The sequence below is a fragment of the Maniola hyperantus genome, chromosome 15 (assembly GCF_902806685.2).
Source record: "Maniola hyperantus chromosome 15, iAphHyp1.2, whole genome shotgun sequence".
NCBI lineage: Eukaryota > Metazoa > Arthropoda > Insecta > Lepidoptera > Nymphalidae > Maniola > Maniola hyperantus.
The window spans coordinates 9,130,017-9,148,964 of NC_048550.1; the positions used below are offsets into that span (position 1 = coordinate 9,130,017).

The 18,948-nt window shown below is 37.3% G+C and overlaps 2 protein-coding genes across 4 annotated transcripts; both read right to left on the reverse strand.

Annotated features, from left to right (window-relative positions):
- Positions 1 to 2,910: 2,910 nt before the first annotated feature.
- LOC117988947 (circadian locomoter output cycles protein kaput-like) lies at positions 2,911 to 5,239 on the reverse strand. The gene has a single exon (XM_034976238.2). It carries the CDS (start codon positions 4,923 to 4,925, stop codon positions 3,360 to 3,362), a length of 1,566 nt encoding a protein of 521 aa, XP_034832129.1. The 5' UTR covers positions 4,926 to 5,239; the 3' UTR covers positions 2,911 to 3,359.
- A 3,307-nt stretch (positions 5,240 to 8,546) lies between these two features.
- On the reverse strand, positions 8,547 to 18,919 carry LOC117989041 (serine protease persephone-like). 3 transcript variants are annotated; one of them, XM_069503284.1, is made up of 11 exons: positions 18,868 to 18,885; positions 18,592 to 18,744; positions 18,036 to 18,114; positions 17,325 to 17,476; positions 14,826 to 14,852; positions 13,123 to 13,214; positions 12,819 to 12,928; positions 11,909 to 12,052; positions 11,450 to 11,565; positions 11,162 to 11,319; positions 8,547 to 10,454 (listed from the first exon to the last, which is right to left on the reverse strand). In XM_069503284.1, exons 2-11 carry the CDS (start codon positions 18,662 to 18,664, stop codon positions 10,275 to 10,277), a joined length of 1,131 nt encoding a protein of 376 aa, XP_069359385.1. In that variant the 5' UTR covers positions 18,665 to 18,744; positions 18,868 to 18,885; the 3' UTR covers positions 8,547 to 10,274. The 3 variants fall into 3 exon arrangements, with proteins under 3 accessions (XP_069359385.1, XP_069359386.1, XP_034832234.1); XM_069503285.1 differs by lacking the exon at positions 18,592 to 18,744 and having other exon boundaries at positions 18,868 to 18,919; XM_034976343.2 differs by lacking the exon at positions 18,868 to 18,885 and having other exon boundaries at positions 18,592 to 18,782.
- Positions 18,920 to 18,948: the final 29 nt, after the last annotated feature.

Below are 18,948 nucleotides of genomic sequence, written 5' to 3' on the forward strand. Positions count from 1 at the left end.
AACAAGTAATTTAAAAAGTTTTCAAAAAGTCTCGACTGTGGTTTGCACTCAATCTTTTCAGCCCGCACATTAAAGCGCATAAAATCCGCCATTTTGATTTTTAAGATTTTTATGTACCCAGTGACACTCGCGCCATCGAGACGAATCTAATCACGCATTATTTATGTAAATCGGTTGAGTTCGTTGAGCGGATAAAGTACATTACATCATACCATACATACAGGTCAAAAACATAACCCTCCTTTTGGGCTTTGCCAGAGTTGGGGGAAAATAAGAGGCAATTTTTAGGAATCCATACCCGAAGGGTGCCAACGGCACCCTATTACTGAGCCTCCGCTGTCTGTCCGTCTGTCTGTCAGCGTAGTAAGTAGATGAAATTTTCACTATATACTATTGCCGCCATAAAATATAATGAAAAAATACATAGTGTTATATCTTATATGATGGTACGGAACCCTTTGTGTGGAGGCGTGAATCGCACTTGACCGGTTTTTAAATTTCTCAAGAACAGCCTTCTACTATTATTAACTTATTTTTTAGATACAACAACATTTTTGGTAAAATATTTACAATATTATAAAAATAGAAAAGATATCAGTCAGTGTACATTCTAGATGAGTAATGATTGTAGCGATCAGAATTAGGTGAACCAAACAAATTTTGATCCATATTAATAATATGGATTTACGTTTCGTATTTTTGATATTTAAGAGCAGTTTCCCTAGCGCGCTCCCCAGCGCTCTCCATAACGTAGTTTGGTTCTCATTTGAATAGAAAGTAACCAATATGATCAAACTCAATAGACACGGCCTTAAAACTAGTGTGTCTGTGGTATGCCGTATGTCAGATTTCCATAAAAATATCTAGATTCTAGTTTCAAAGTTACACGTGTTTAAATATTTGCAGAATATTATAGCCGATTTTTTTTAAATGTGTTAAAATATTTTAGTATAATGAAATATTTTACAAATGCGAACATAATATGAAGCGGTGATAGACTAGGACTACCTTTAATTTTTCAGAGTTATGTACGTTTTAAGCAATTAAATATCACTTGCTTTAACAATGAAGGAAAACATCAATCGTGAAGAAACCTGCATGCCTGAGAGTTCTCGATAGTGTTATCAAAGGTGTGTGAAGTCTAACAATTGTCAAATCAACTAAAGTTCGAATGTGCCTTGAAAAGATTACATACAGACAATCCAATCCAAAATAATACTCTTTTTTTGTGTGACTGTGAATTTTTTGTGAAACTGTTATAGCAACCTAGCTGTTTGCTCTAAGATTTTGAGACCCAAACTAAACTTAGCAATTTTCATTATCATTTCAACAAATCTAAATTACCAATTAACTTGCTATGGCTTTTTATGGCATGATGGACTAAGTGGCATTCGCTCTGCAGAGTGACATAATGTTAAAAACATGAATACAGTTAAGTAGGTACAAAAAATACAAAAGAATAAAAAATAAAATTCTGGAAATGCACAGGGTGAGATATTGTGGCTAATTCCGTTGTATACAATCTCTAAGCTAAACTAAAATGGCACGTCTAAATCTATTGCTATCCCTTTCATAATGTTTTTTGCGGAAAAGGATAGCACTAGATTTAGACCTGTTAATTTAGTTTAGTTTAGAGATTGTGTACAAGAGAATCAGCCCCATTGTCTAAATGTATTGCTTTTGCTATCCTTTTCATAATGCTCCCAGTAGAAAAGGATATCACTAGATTTAGACCTGTCAAGTAAGTTTCGTTAAGAGATTGTGTACAACAAAAGTAGCCACAATATCTGAAACTAGAGATAGTGAAATTAGGCCTATGGAAATAGCGATAATGAAAAAAATTCATTTAAAGATTAAAAAATATAAGTCTCTATTAGGAAAAACCTGAATCCATATTTCATATAGCATAGCATTTGGACATTAAGTATTATGTACATACCCAATTGCGATTGCTGGTTCAATAATAATAATTGCAGTCATCACATTGAATTTATAAATACACTACAGAGAACACTTATTATAATGCATTTTAGCAAAGAAATTTTCATTATGACTAGTGAATTAGGCACACACAATTTATACATGGTACTAATGCAGTTGGATATTAATAGAAAATAATATTAAAGTTTTATAGTAGTGTCATCCCTTTTACAATGTTCCTTGTAGAAAAGGATAACATTACATTTAGTCATATATCACTTTAGATAAAGATGGAAATATATAAAACTGCAATGCAGAGAAGACTAAATGTATAATAAATATATATGAATAAATCAATTTTATTTTTATTTTTTGTTTACCTGCCAACAGGTCAGATTTCAGCCAAACGCTATTCTATAAATTAAAATAATAATAATAACTTCAATTATATTTCGTAGTCAATAAGACCAGGACTTGTCTAATTTGGGTTCTACTCGTAATGAATGCATTATGAATAAATGAATGCATTTAGTTAGTAAGTAGTAGTAAAAAAAAAAAAGTTTAGAGATTGTGTATAACAGAATTAGCCCCATTGGGTGTTTTAGGGATAAAGAGTTTCAAATGTTTATTGTAATTAGGTGCAATGTATCTATCAAATGTTAGCATACATTGTTAGGTTTCTTTCGTTTTATTTTATCTGAATTGAACAATTCACAATAACATAATAATGCATTATTAGATGTATACCTCCCCATATTTATGATTTGTGTGCAAGACTTAGCACCAATAGACAAACAGCTGCATATAATAATAGTTGCATTTATACAAGATTTGTGACAGAAAATGTTGATATATCATGTGGGTTTTTGTAAGTACAAAATATTTTAAACTTATTTAAACCCTTTCTCCCAAAAAAAGAAGATATTTAAGTGAATAAGATGTGATATGTCAACATTTTATATAATGCGTAAATAAATAAGACATGTATGGTACTTGGAATAATAAGGCTTGTATATTGAAATAACATAAAAAAAATCCCAAAAAAATAAGATATTTAAGTGAATAAGATGTGATATGTCAACATTTTATATAATGCGTAAATAAATAAGACATGTATGGTACTTGGAATAATAGGGCTTGTATATTGAAATAACATAAAATGTGCAAGATATTGGAAAAATGGATTTTTGATACTACCAATATTAGCAAATCGGCTAATTAATTAGAATAACATTTGGCACATTTATATTCCTATATTATTAATAGCTATTATAATTCATTAATAATATAAATATTAACTGGTATACACAGATAATAAAATTGTATTCACTGAAACAATTTTTAAATCTGTTGAAAAATCGATTCTACAATTTCTTATGATAAATGTGGTCTTCATCAATATGCATGACTGAAACTCATGCAAATTATTAGATACATACTTAGTTTATCCATTTAGAGTCAGAAAGGCTTGTATGCCTTTTTAAATTTTCACTGTTGTCCTCACAGTCAGATTTTTTTCTTTTGCGAGTATCAAACCGGACACCGGTTTCTTGGACAACCCTTTCGCTGTTTTTAATCGCTGAGATAATATTCTCCTTAGAAGGTGCTACTAATTTTAACTCGTCCACATTTTCGTTGGCAGCTGGCTCTACCAAGTGCATCACAATTCTTTCTAAACGCTTGGGGTGCTCAACGGGAGCCTCATCCACAGCCACAGTTTTGTCATTCTCCAACTTATCAGTGTCTACCATCACAGAATACTTCCTTTTCATCTCATCCATCATCCTCTGCCCGTATTCCTCCCCTATCACACTGTTTACACAAACAAAGCTTTGTACCTTTTTAGTTTCTTTGTCGATTTCAAGGAATCCTCTTGTCCTCATGTAAATGAAATGACCGGATCGTGACATCAGTCTGTAATAAGACTCTCCGAACTCCCTGCTTTGGTCATACATCTGCCGTAGTACACAAATAACCCAGCGGACATCATCTTTGTGCATGAAAAAGAAAGCAGATGTTCCCGTGACCTCCTCTGTCATGTACCCCGCTGCCAAGGAGATGCTTTGATCACACTGCACTATTCTGCCATCAATTAAATGCCTCGTCCAATATTCTGAGTATGCTGTAGGTGGCAACATTCTTGCTGGCAAGCTATTGGTTAGTGTATGGACCATTCCTATGAAAACATAGTCATTTCCACTGGAGGAAAAGGTGCGGTGATGCCTCACCCGTTGCCTCTTGATAGTTTGTTCTTCTTGCACTCCATTAGCAGTAGCGCGGTCTGAGCGACGGAGCACACCATCTATTCTACAGCGCTCATACCTAGGAGGGTCAGACCTGGCACCGGCCCTCATTATTCTTATGTGAAAATTATGATGTTGTTCAAATAACTTTGGACTGCAACCAGTCTGTAATTCTACAGGAAAAATGTGTTGTCTTAGAATATCTTTATCTTCAGGGTGAACATAATGATAAAAGTCTTGACCTAAGAGATCTATGTAGCAGTATCCCAACTTCTCCTGAACGTTGTGGGATACGTTACAAATGCGACCCATGCAAGTCACAGCCAACATGAAGCCACCGATGAGATCAAAGAATTTAAGTATAGCAGATGACCATGTTTCCAAATGACGGCATTTTATGGAGTCGCCGAATATGTGTTGGTTCCGTAGTTCGCTGGCAACGAGTCGCAGGACACTGGTTTTATCCACCTTTCGTTGTGAATGGACGATGTCAGACAACAAGGTCATCATTTGAGCGATTTGAGAATTAAACTCACTTCTTCTGTGTTTCTCAGCGATAATGCGCGATTGACGATCGCTCGCTTTAGCTATCGGTATATCAGGAGACTGGGCATCTGACGAGGAATCCCCGTGGCTTGTTGTAGCTTGTAGCTCAAACGCTGGAGGGATGGCAACAGCCATACCCGGTAACCTCGAGTGCCCTGCACCGGCGGTGGACGCCATCATGACTGTCTGGTCAAAGTTCCCTTGTTTAGACGCCATTCATCTACATTAACAAAATCTATGAATATATCAGAATAAACATCGCAACAGCACTTGTGATTCAATAGCAAATCCGTCACACCACATCACAGCTGTTTACATTGTGTTATTCTGCTGCTGTATGATCGTAACACTTTTTAAAACTATGATATTGTTCACAAATAGGAATAATAATTCCTTTTATTAGAATCAAGTTCAACACACTACAAAAACCAGTAACAAGTACGGCGTTGACCACAGACTACGTTGACCAAACACCAAGCGTTGTGACCAAGCGCATATTCAATGTACTCTGCACCGGTACTCTGTGTCTGTGTCTGTGACCAAGCGGCCTGCCGTGCGGTAAACGCGACCCTGCTTGAAAAGTAGTCTGTGGATTTCCTATTAATCGGTGTTTCTATTCACGATTTTGGTTTTACCAGGTTTTACCCGCCTAGTCAAATAAGCCCCTTAATTATCCTAAAAAAAAATCAAAATACCCTGATAGAGTGTGTCCCGTGAAAGCTAAGTAAAGAGTGGTGAATAAAAAAAATTTGGTTGTGAATCCCCATGACGTATCTAACTGCGAATAAACATAGTTACTTAGTTAATACTTTATATTTTTAGAGTTCATCATCATGATCAACCCATAGCCGGCTCACTACAGAGCACGGGTCTCCTCTCAGACTGAGAAGGGTTTTGGTCATAGTCTATCACGCTGGCCATGTGCGGATTGGTAGACTTCACACACCTTTGAGAACATTATGGAGAACTCTTTTTAGGGTTAAGTGCCTCAAAAGGAAAAAAGGAGCCCCTAAAGGATTACTTTATTGTATGTCTTTCTGTCTGTCTGTCTTTCTGCCTGTCTGTCTGTATGCCTGTCTGTCTGTGGTGTCTGTCAAGAAACCTAGAAGGACATAGGGTACTCCCCGTAGACCTAGAATCATGGGCAAGTAACTAGGTAGGTCTTATAGCAGACGTAAAGGAAAACTCCAAAAATTGAGAATTTGTGGTTACATGAGAAAAAAATTAAATGTTGTCATGAACAAATAGTATTTTCAACTTTCAAAGTTAGATTAATATACCAAGTGGGGTATCATAATGAAAGGGCTTAACCTGTAAATTTTAAAACGCATTTTTAATTATTTTTATGCAATATAGTTTTTGATCATCGTGTAAAATGACGAAAAAAATACCCGTGTACCCGGGTCAGTCAGTCACCTTTTCTTTTTATATATTTAGATTTAAATATATAAAATGAAAAGGTGACTGACTGGCTGATTGATCTATCAACGCACAGCTCAAACTACTGGAAGGATCGAGCTGAAATTTGGCATGCAGATAGTAATTATGACGTAGGCATCCGCTAAGAAAGTATTTTTGAAAATTCAACCCCTAAGGGCGTGAAATAGATGTTTGAAATTAGTGTAGTCCACGCGGACGAAGTCGCAAGCATAAGCTAGTAATTACCTATGCACATAATAATTAGGTATTATTTTAAAGAATCACAATAAAGAAGTTCGCTTTCACCCCAAATTACCCTAAAGCCCTGTCAAGTTTCGACATTGAAAAAGCCGTAAGTCATACCTAAAATTATAGTCGCAGTAGCCCCTAAATAGTGCGAAATACGTTAATCTGAAAACACTGGATTAATACCTGTCATATAATGTCAAAGTCACAATGTCAAACTGAGTGACAGAGTAATAACTAAAAGTAGTTATATTTTTAAATTCATTTTACGGCTATGGATTCTTCTATTACGTAAAAGTAAAGATCTCATACAGTTGAGTCGGGTAAGATTGATAAAATAGCGGTGATTTTTATGTAAGCTACTAATAATATAATGCCGGGCCATCGGGGGCATTTTATTCAATAATAAAGGAGTGCGACTTCTGTACCGACCGTCCTATAGTAGCAATGGGCGATTCATTGATATATTCTATACCTAGTCTAAGGGGCGAACTAATTGCAAAAAAAAACAATCGAATAAATCGACAGGAACTATTTATTGATTTTATTAATCCCGTGGTGGCTAACATTGTTTTATTGCCACCTCTTTCTCGGTACACTGGTGAAGTTTTATCTATCCTTCTCACATTTTTGCTTGCCTTTGGCTGATTATGCTCTGGCCTTTTAATTATAATATCGTACATTAAAAACATGTGCCCTGCTCATTACTACTTCAGCTTCGCCACCGCTGAGCTAACACAGGATCCTATTACTAAGACTCCGCTGTCCGTCCGTCTGTCACCAGACTGTATCTCCGTATACCGTGATATTTAGACAGTTGAAATTTTCAAAGATGATGTATTTCTGTTGCCGCTATAACAACAAATACTAAAAAACTTATTTGTTGTTATAGCGTCAATCATCATCATCATCATTAACCGATAGACGTCCACTGCTGGATATAGGTCTCTTGTGGGGACTTCCACACGCCACCGTCTTGGGCCACCTGAATCCACACTGCGTCTTCCGGTGCAAGGTCGCCATTCCAGCACCTTGGGACCCCAACGTCTATCGGTTTTACGAACTATGTGCCCTGCCCATTGCCACTTACTTAGCTTCGCAACCCGTTGAGCTATGTCGATTACTCTAGTTCTCCTACGGATCTCCTCATTTCTGATTTGATCACGTAGAGAAACTTCAAGCTCTCTCTATCGCCCGCTGTCACTCGCTGAGCTTTCTTATGAGGCCCATAGTTAGCGCTGGTCTCGGATCCATATGTCATCACTGGCAACACGCACTGTTCGAAGACTTTGGTCTTCAAGCACTGAGCAATTTTGGACAAGATGATATCTCGAAGCTTCCTGAAGCAATAGAAATACGTATTCTGGGAAAACTCTCTACCTATTACGGTTGACGAGATAGAACCCGCTGACAGACAGGCGGACGGACAGCGACAAGTCTTAGTAGTAGGGTCCCGTTGGCACCCTTCGGGTACCTACTACCTACCTACGGAAAAATCATTTATTTCATAATCTATTCGATAGCTCTAGGCACGTTGAGACTTTTTAACCGACTTCAAAAAAAGGAGGAGGTTCTCAATTCGTCGGAATCTTTTTTTTTATTTTTTATGTATGTTCCCCGATTACTCAAAAACGCCTGGACCGATTTTGAAAGTTCTTTTTTTGTTTGTAAGGGTATTCCTCAAAGTTGGTCCCATTTCAATTTGGTGAAGATCTGATGAACACCTTCGAAGATAGATACTGGAACTCCTCAACGGATAAGAGTAAATTGCTCGCGATCAGTGTAATAGCTTTGTAAACAGTAGATTTTTAACCAGTCATAGCATAATTCCATGGGGCCACTAAAAATTGTGAAATTAAATTATTTTTCAATTTTTAGTGTTTGTGTAACGAAGTCGGTTTTTATTTTTTTTGTAAAAAAAATTTTAACATCGAAATTCTGTTTTTACACAATATGCAGTAAGTAGGTATAGTACACGACAGGTCGAGATGGCAATGGGGCAGGGAACGCCCCGCACCGGCTCAGCCCCCGCGCTAAGCCGGTGCGGGCGAGCGTGCGGGACGTGCGGGTGTGCAGGGCCCCCCGCGCCTCATACCCCGATAGTCATATCGACCTGTTTTGGACTATACCTATAACATGTACTTGTAAATGAGATAAATAATATACAAAAAAAAAATTAATAAAAATATTTATTTTTTGAATCACAACACTAGTCTTTCAATTATGCTTGATGACTAGTAAACAGTGAACTTATTAAAAGAAATAATTATTGATTGTTTCTGAATATTGACTATGTATTATATTAGGATTTAGGAAATATATTAATACACATTGTATTCGAAAATGTAAGACAATATTTTTACTTTTACTTACATAAATAGGTATTCCTTCAGATATACAGTACGCGGCCGAAAATAATGTACATCGACCTTTAGAAGGAGATAGCAAATTTGTAGAGCACTGTCTCTGTCGTTGAGACCAAAACGTCACATAGGTATGAGTGACAGAGATAACGCTCTACAAAGCCGAAACGTCATTCTAAAGGCCGATGTACATTACTTTCGGCCGCGTACTGTACGCAGATAGGTCTCTTTTTAAAATACAAAGGCAAAATAATGCGTACAAAATTAGTTTTCACGCGCCATTATAACTTAATGTGTCAACTGTCTCTTTGTATATTACACAACAGACGAAAACGTTTAAGTGCGGAAACCAACCCAGAGAGAAGAAACAAGAAGAATGACAGTATGAAAATATTCTTACAAGTAATTTAAAAAGACCTGCATTTTTTAGCCCACATCCGCCATATTGATTTTTTAAGAATTTTATGTACCTAGTAACACTCGCGTCATCAAGGTGAATCTAATGACGTCTCATTTATCAAAATCGGTATCAAAGAAGGTTATCTCTTAGTGTCGTTGACTGTACATCTACCAAGGTATACCTACTATAGTGATAGATGGACTTACATGCAAAGCGTGATGCAGAGCTTTAAACTTAATGACATTAGCAGGCAGTGCTGCCAGGATTACCGGATTTCAAAACCGTGCTCTCATAGATATTATGTTTAGACATAAAGCCGTTGAGTAGTTATTAGCGGATATAGATACGGACAATGGACATGCTGTGCTTGGGACTGGGAAGCTGTGATAGCCTGGTGGTTAGGACGTCTGCCTACTAATCGGGGGTCGGGGGTTCGATCCCGGGCACGCACCTCTAACTTTTCGGAGTTCTTGTTTTATAAATTACACGGGTACAAATTCTAAAGTACTAATTGTAAAAGTTTAATTGAATAAAAAATGTTTTTATTTATTTTATTTAACTGTGAAGGAAATCATCGGGAGGAAACATGCATGACTGAGAGTTCTCCATAATGTTCTCAAACGCATGTGAAGTCTGCCAATCCGCACTTGGCCAGTGTGATAGATTATGGTCAAAACTCTTCTCACTCTGAGAGGAGACCCGCGGGGTGATTACGTAAAACGTTGCAGTAACGACAGCAACGCGACAGCAGTAGCAATGCGACAGTTCATTTGCTGTCTCTCTTCTTCTTCTTATTTTTCTCTGTATATTATTTCTGTCTATTCTTCTTCTATTCTATTCTATTCTGGCTATTGCTGTCTCTCTCGAGCCGCTGTTACGTGTGACGTTTGACAGCAATGATCGCGAAATTTACGCCTGTTGCGAGATACGTAATCACCCCGCGGTGCTCTGTAGTGAGCCGGCAATCAATGGGTTGATGATGATGATTATAGGTACGGACATATATACAGGCCATCACATTACCATCCTTTTGAGCTACGCCGCAGTCGGGTAAAAATTAATTAAAACTGCACCACACCCGCGGGTATCCAATGGTTAAATGGATACTGGGCGGAATGCAAATACAGCCGAGTTTCGTTAAAGGTCTAAGGTCCCGGTGGGCCACACCACGCTCTCGATCCAGTCGAGGTAGCGCGACACGCGCGTGTACACGCCGGGCACGGGCGAGCCGCAGCCGCGTCCGTATGAAGTAACCCCCACCAATCTAAAAAACCCGTCGTTTGTCGTCATTCCTATGAGTGGCCCGCCTGAATCACCCTGCCAACAACAAATTTTGTTTATTATTATCAACTATTTTCAATCTATACTTCCATATTATACAATACAGGGTTTTCCTAGTGCAGAGGGTAGGAAACTTGTTTCTTGTGCCTAAATTCTAAATTCAAAATAAATTATTCTTATTCTTATTCTTATTCTTATTCTTATTCTTATTCTTATTCTTATTCTTATTCTTATTCTTATTCTTATTCTTATTCTTATTCTTATTCTTATTCTTATTCTTATTCTTATTCTTATTCTTATTCTTATTCTTATTCTTATTCTTATTCTTATTCTTATTCTTATTCTTATTCTTATTCTTATTCTTATTCTTATTCTTATTCTTATTCTTATTCTTATTCTTATTCTTATTCTTATTCTTATTCTTATTCTTATTCTTATTCTTATTCTTATTCTTATTCTTATTCTTATATTTCCATCCATACTAATCAATACAATTATTATAAACTAGCTGATGCCCGCAACTTCATCCGCATGGATTTAGGTTTTTAAAAATCCCGTAGGAACTCTTCGTTTTTCCAGAATAAAAAATAGCTTATGTCCTTCCCCGGCATGTAAGCTATCATTACACCAAATTTCATCAAAATCGGTTTAACGGACCTCCCGTTCGACTACTTCGTTCGTCAGCTCCCGACGACTGTATTAGTCTGCCGCTGGCAACACAGATGTAGCTAGTAGCTACGTACCTGGCACGTGTCGTTCCGGCCCAGGGGGTCGCCGGCGCAGATCTGCTTATCGGAGATGCCCTGCGGCAACTTGCGCCACGAGGGATGCTCCTCTTGGCACTTACTCTTCGACACCACCACCACGGTTGTCTTCTGCAGGTATGGATTCGTCACATATCCTACAAAACAACGAAATCATCTTGTATCCTAGACGGACCACCAATCTGCCGTCCTTTTGCTAAAAAGTGGCTAACCCCAAACCAAAAAGTTTTTGAGTTAAGATACACCCCAAGAGTGACGAGTACTCACGTGTCGTATTGGTTCTGCCCCAACCAGTGATCATGAGAGCTACCGAGGGGTCTTCGTTCTTTGTGTACAGACAGATGGGGCTCAAGCTTGGCGTAAACGTGACGTGCTGCTCCAACCTACAAGAATAAACGACAATTTCACCCTAACAATAAAAACAAGTCCCTGCAAGAGACCTATGTCCAATGGACGTCTCTCGGTTGGTGATGATAAATAAAAATAAAACATTGAGTCATTGAAGTGAAGCGATTTTGCGATGGGTAGGTAAAACTTTAAGGTTCCACCCTCCTTTTTCTACAACCGCACCGCGCACCACCGTAAGCAATTTCACCCTCACCACCTGGGTGTCAGTTACACTTTGACCGTCAGTTGTGCCAGATCCTTCTTTCCACGCACATGCAAACTTTGGAATCAACTCCAACCGGCGGTATTCCCTCTAGATTACAACATGGGGTTACTTACTTGAGCAAGGCTATGTCGTTGTATTTCCAGCGTCTCACGTGATCCGGGTGCTTTATGATCTCCTGAATTCTGACGTCAGAGTCACTGTTCCACTTTCTGTCGCCGATGTATATCACTCCCATACGAGCTATTGCAGGCTTTATGCTGTAAGACATTAACTCGAATAAGTATTATACCTCTATAACACTCAATATTGATGGTCATGACCAATCATGACCTCTTTGGTTTCCCGGGATAAAAAGTAGCCTATGCCACTCTCCAGGTCTTTAACTAAACCCATGCACTTTAACTAAAATCACGTCGATCCGTTGCTCCGTTGCGACGTGATTGAAGGACAAACCAACAAACAAACACACTTTCACATTTATAATATTATTATTTGATGTAGGGTATTTATTGATTTGGATGGATTTTCACCGGTGAAGGAAACCTGCATGCCTGAGAGTTCCCCATATTGTTCTCAAAGGTGTGTGAAGTCTGCCAATCTGCAGTTGGCCATACGGACCATAGTGCATAGCCTAAACCTTTCTCATTCTGAGACGAGACCCATACTCAATAGTGGCCCGGCGATGGGTTGATGATGTTGATTATCTAGTACAGTAGCCGGCAGGAAAAATTGTACATCGACCTTTAGGTTGAAATCTATAGAGTCCACTTTGACTTTGCTCTAAACTAAGATTGAGTTAAAACGAGACAGATTTATGTGAGATATAGCTCTGTCTCGTTTTAACTCTTCTTAAGTCTAAGCAAAGTCAGAGTGCGCTCTATTAACCGAACGTTGTCTGAGTCTATGTCAGTCATACCTATGTAACGTTTTGTCGGATTCAACATCGACTTTTAGAAAGAGATAACGGTTCAACGCAAGGGGTAACGGAGACAATATTTGCTGCCGCGTACTGTAGTTACATACCCGTCTAATGTGTCCACACAATGCGCTGCGGTTAGTACATAAGAGTCTGATATCAAGGAACCACCGCACCGGAATTCATATTCGCCAGAAAGATTGTACCCAAGCGCCACCTGAAAAATAACCTCTTTGCAAATATCTTAATACCTATATTGGCTGAAATTTGGCATGCAGATAGCTATTATGACGTAGACATCGATCATCGTACTGTGATTATACTAGTGATTATTGAATAATCTTGGTTCAGTAGAACTAAGATTATTCAATAATCACTGACATAAATAATTAAATAATAAAAATATCTCACCATATGTGTGAACTCTCCGAGCGAAGCATTAATTCCTCCTATTATATGTGATTGCAGGGGTGGTAAGGTAGAGTCAACAAGTTTCTGACATTCTGTAAACATTATTATATACTAGAGGATGCCCGCGACTTCGTCCGCGTGGATTTAGTTTTTTTTTAAATCTCGTGGGAACTCTTTGATTTTACGGGATAAAAAGTTGCCTATGTCAATTTCCGGGGCGCAAGCTACCATATTTCATACGACCCGCCCCGGCTTCGAACGGATGCAATGCTGGTACTAAATATACTTACTACAGAATGTCTTCATATAAAACGTTTACAGCTTTTTTACAATACAAACATGCAGCGTTTGCAATGTAAGCGCAGAAAAATGTGTTTATTTACGACATCACATTAGAAACCTCTAAAATAATCAGCGTTTCTTTACTATATCATGCATGTATTATACATATAAACCTTCCCTCTTGAGTCACTCTATCTAAGAAACCACAACAAAATCCGTTAGCATACATAGAGACAGACAGCGGGAAGCGACTTTGTTTTATGCTTTGTAGGTACGTATAGTGATAAATCGCTTAAACGGATGGGTTTTTAAGAATCCATTCGGAACTCTTTAATTTTCCGGGATAAAAAGTAGCCTATGTCCGTCCCCGGGATGTAAGCTAACTCTAAATTTCATTAAAATTGGTTTATCTGTTGGCCCGTGAAATGCTAGCAGACAGAGAGACAAACAGAGACACTTTCGCATTTATAATATTAGTATGGATAAAATGTGATACTGTTTAAATGTAAACCTACCGTGCAAGGATATTTATGATTATGTAATTAAGATTTATGTAAATAAGTTCCAATTATTTCAAACTAAGTACCTATACTTAAGTCACAAAAAATGATCAAAGTCCAAAGGTCACTTTATAAACATAAATACCTATCTTATATATCTTACGGCTAATCACGTGAGTCCAGCCGTAAGATATTTATTATATTAAATACTAGCGACCCGCCCCAGCTTCGCATGGGTGCAATGTAGATACTAATGTGGTGTCAGTGAGGAGATTATAGGCGCCGCCCGCCGCGGCACAGCCGCCTACGTCTCGTTTTGTTGCGCGTTAGTTTTAATTTAAATATTTCATATTATTTTAATTTTGTGATATCTCGTAAGATATCGTTCTAAATTAAATGATGTAATAAAGGGCAATTTTGGTCCAAATTGAATATAACAAATGATCAACTATTTTATTTTGATAAGAATCAATAGTATGACAGTAAAAACACCCTCGAAAGTAAGGCTTTGTTTCAGATCACATTTGAAAACCATAAAATCGATTATTGTGAGCCAACCTTAAAACATACATGTATGCTATCGCGGAATTTTGTGTAGAACTTTTTAAGAGAAACAATTTCACCATACATTGTTTTCGTGTTACTTTTACCATTTATGCAGCGCACGCCTCGGAAACTCTCAAATGAGGTTTTTTTCCGACCTAATTCACATTACTTCAATTTCTCTAGGGATCTCTAATTTTTTGAGAATTAAACTATAGCTATAAACCTTCCTCTTGAATCACTCTATCTATTGGTGAAAACCGCATTAAAATCCGTTGCGTAGTTTAAAAGATCTACGCGTTCATACATACAGACGCGGGAAGCGACTTTATTTTATACTATGTAGAGAAGTAGGTATGAGAAAATATGTAAACTTACCTCTGTCAGCTATCCTGTCTCCACTCCCTGTAAAACAAATGGAAAATCATGCTTGCAGATTATTATCATCACTTTATGAGGGTTCCGTACCTCAAAAGGAAAAAAGGAACCCTTATAGGATCACTTTCCTGTCTGGCTGTGTGTCTGTCTGTCTGTCCGTCGTGTCTGTCAGGAAAACCTATACTTACTTCCCGTTGACCTAGAAATTTGGTAGGTAGGTAGATCTCATAGCACAAGTGAATTTGTGGTTACATCACAAAAAAAATGTGTTCTTAAAAAATTATTAGTATTATCAATTTACAAAGTAAAATAACTAAATCAAGTGGGGTACATAATATGAAAGAGCTTTACCTGTACATTCTAAAACAGATTTATATTTATATATAGTTTTGATTTATCGTGCAAAATGTCGAAAATTAATTAATTAATTAAATTAATTAAATTTTAATTTTAATTAATTAAATTCTTCATTTAAAGGTATAAACCCAATACAATATATAAACTTAAAACTAAAATACAATAAAAATAAATAACTAAATGACAATAGGTATATCACATGACCATTTTATTTGTTTATTAGCTGTGTTCAATATGGGGTTGTGTATAGACGGCGGGATTTCTACGTTGTCGGTATCGACGGTAAACTAAACCAGCGGGCCAGAAGTTAGTAAGTATCCAAAAACGTGTTTATTTTACTCGTCGGTATTGTTATTTTAAATGAATTGAATGATGTTTCGTTAAATTGTTTGAGCATCTCAACTTGGCTGCATTGTTCGCCCCTATCCTCAATATGGTCAATAATATCGGCTACAGAGACGGACTTCATTACTCTAGAAACGTAGATAGAACATTGTGATTCAACTAGGCGAATCTTGCCCGTTGTTTCCAACGTTCCTCGCAAATTATTATAATGCTTTCGTTTTTTATTTCGTACTAGTGTAAACTCGTCATCACTCGGTTTCAGCTTTGAACCGCTCTCAACATGCACGCCACTCTGACCCGGCGGCGTATGTTGCATACGGGCGACTTTCGCACGCCGTGATCGGCCCGACTTATGTACAATATCTCTGTACGTTGGCGTAAATACCGCCTCAGCTGGCAACGACGGACTCGGGCACACTATCTTTGTATTTGGTACATGCACAAGCGGTAGCGATTTTGGGTGTTCGGGTGTCGTAGCCGTAGGTTTATCTTCCTCGGTTCTTTTAGATATTTGTTGTTCAAATGAGTTGCGCAATTCGACGAGTTCAGCACTCATCCTCGTCTGAAACTCGGACAGTTCTGTCTTCATGATAGTCATATCTTTTAAAAGTCGAGTTACATCGACATGGTCGAAAGAAACCGGTGGTAATCGGTTCAAGTCTTTAGCCACGAAAGTTGGTTGCACATCAGGGTCCACTTCCTTCAATAACTTAATAGTGTCTTTTATGTTGCGTTTCTTCTTATCGTCTCCTTTTCTGTGTATTAATCGTACGTTATCACCACACGACTGATACAGAACACTCCAGTCTCAATTTCATTTTCAACTTCAGAAAAAATACGACTATTAGGTACAGAACACTGGGTGCGCGAGTCTGACTCGTACTTGGTCGGTTTTTTTCACATACAATATCTATACCTACTCTATCCACGGAAAGAAGTTAGTATAGCGCTCTCTCTGTTACGTAATCCCATACAAATGAAAAAACCAAAATCTAAGTGTGTTAACCATTTTAAGTCACCAACCAATCACAAACATGTTTTCAAAAAATATTTAGAATTCAATTCAAAACTGTTTTCTAAAACATTTAAAAAAATCAATTCGAAAGTTTGATCTGTGATTGGTTGGTGTCTCAAAATGGTTAACACTGAGATTTTTGGCTCTGTCAATTTGTATGGGATATACGTAAAGAGAGAGCGCTATACTAACGTATAGAGTTCCGTGGATAGAGTATAGTATAAGTACATATAATACGACATAGCGGGTAAAAAGTTACGAGGCGATGTATTTCGAGTTTCACCCAAGTGAAGCCGAGGTGTGTTAGCTGTTAGCCGATTCATCATGATCATCAACCAATAGACGCCCACAGCTGGACATAGGTCTCTTGTAGGAACTTCCACACGCCACGGTCTTGCGCCGCCTGGATCCAGCGGCTCCCTGCGACTCGTCTGATGTCGTCGCGTTAGCCGATTGTAAATTGATAATTATTTTTTGTAGTTTAAATGAAACGTTTCTCCTTCTCCTGCTTTGCTTTGATTTGAATGTAAGTAACTAGATGATGCCCGCGACTTCGACCGCGTGGATTTAGGTTTTTAAAATATCCCGTGGGAACTCTTTGATTTTCCGGGATAAAATGTAGCTAGCTATGTCCTTCCCCGGGATGCAAGCTATCTCTGTACCAAATTTCGTTAAAATCGGTTGAACGGATGGACCGCGAAAAGCTAGCAGACAGACAGACAGACATACAGACAGACACACTTTCGCATTTATAATATTAGTATGGATATGGATTCCATTACCATATTTTTCCTGTCCAATGGCACCAGTGTTGGGCCTCGATCCCTTAGTTGAGGTTGGTGGTTGGATGTATTTATGTGGACAGCATACTATTTCTATCATGTCACTGAAGCCACATCTACTAAACGGATGAAAGTCTTGCGCTTGAATGAAACTGCAAATAATTCCAAATTAAAAATTTATCTACCTACTTACTGATTATCTTATATTCTACAGCGGAAAAACTAAAGATTGACAAACGAATCAATCACGCAGTGGTAAAAACCGCCGCCGCCGTCGGGCTTGGAGCTAACACGCACCATGGTGCGGTGAGGCATAAATAACCATTTTAATGTCACATTGGCACCGATTCCGTTGTCTTTCTCTAAACTAAATTTAGAGTATCTACATCCTTTTCTTTTTAACCATGCTAAAAAGGGACAGAACATGAACTTTACATTTAAAGACTCTAAATTTTAGTGCACACTACAAACAGTAGGCTCGCGACTGTGCGCTAAAATCACGGGTTTTACCATCAAACTGCGTCTGTCCTTTTCATATTGCATTAGTAAGAAGAGGATGCGAATACTCTAAAATTAGGTTGTGCATAGAATCAGTACCAATACTTAACAGAGAGAGCCCTATATCAACTTTAACTTCACTCTGATAGAGAATAGATTTTTCTCTTGCATAAGATTGATAAACTGTGTATTGGTAAAAACGTATTTACTTACCTTATAGCGTTTTTACAATCCGTCAACAGTTTACATGTTCCTTTTGACATTTCTTCGGTGGGAGCACATTCTTCGCCAACTGTTGATTTTTTTTTTTATTTTTTTGGAAAACCAACAGCTTAAATTAACATATTATAATCTTAAAAATTAAATTACTAGAAGCTAATAATAGGTTCTCACAGGTAGACACAAAATTAAAATTAAAAAGAACACAGTGAAAAGCAAACTATAACTAAAATATAATTACGTTATGCTAGCAAACAAATTTATTAAACTTTGGCGTACACTATTCACATTGCCATAAAATAAATCTATGCTGGATTCGTTATAAATCAGGTTTAGATTGCGGGAAGCGCGAGCAATGAAGGAGTTTGATCTGTTATTAGTTCTAGACACTGGCATATGTAAAAAAAATTACATTTATAATTATATTAATCAATTCATATTCCAAAGACTAAAATAATTTAGTTTAAAATATTATACCTATAAGTAAGTGCACATATACATTGCACATGAATTTTATCAATAATTTTAAAATAAGATTCTTAATTTTTACCTTCTCCAGCAATAATAACTTTAAATAAAATTAAACAGCACAAAACAATATAATCATAACCGAGATGAAACATGTTGGTTTAATTAAGTATTACTAATCACTAGATAAATGTGATTTTCCTCATTCTATAAAATAAACACTCTTGGGGAAATCCTACTTATGAAGCACAAAAAAACGTATACAATATTATATAATTATTTCACTTCCTATATTCACTTCACTTTAGGCGCGATGAATATTATTAATTAATAATAATGTAAACGATATTATAATTACATAATATTTATATTCTGTTGACGTAGTCACAACCGTACACTTTGAATACAAAGTGCGGACTGCAAATTGCAAACTTTTCTA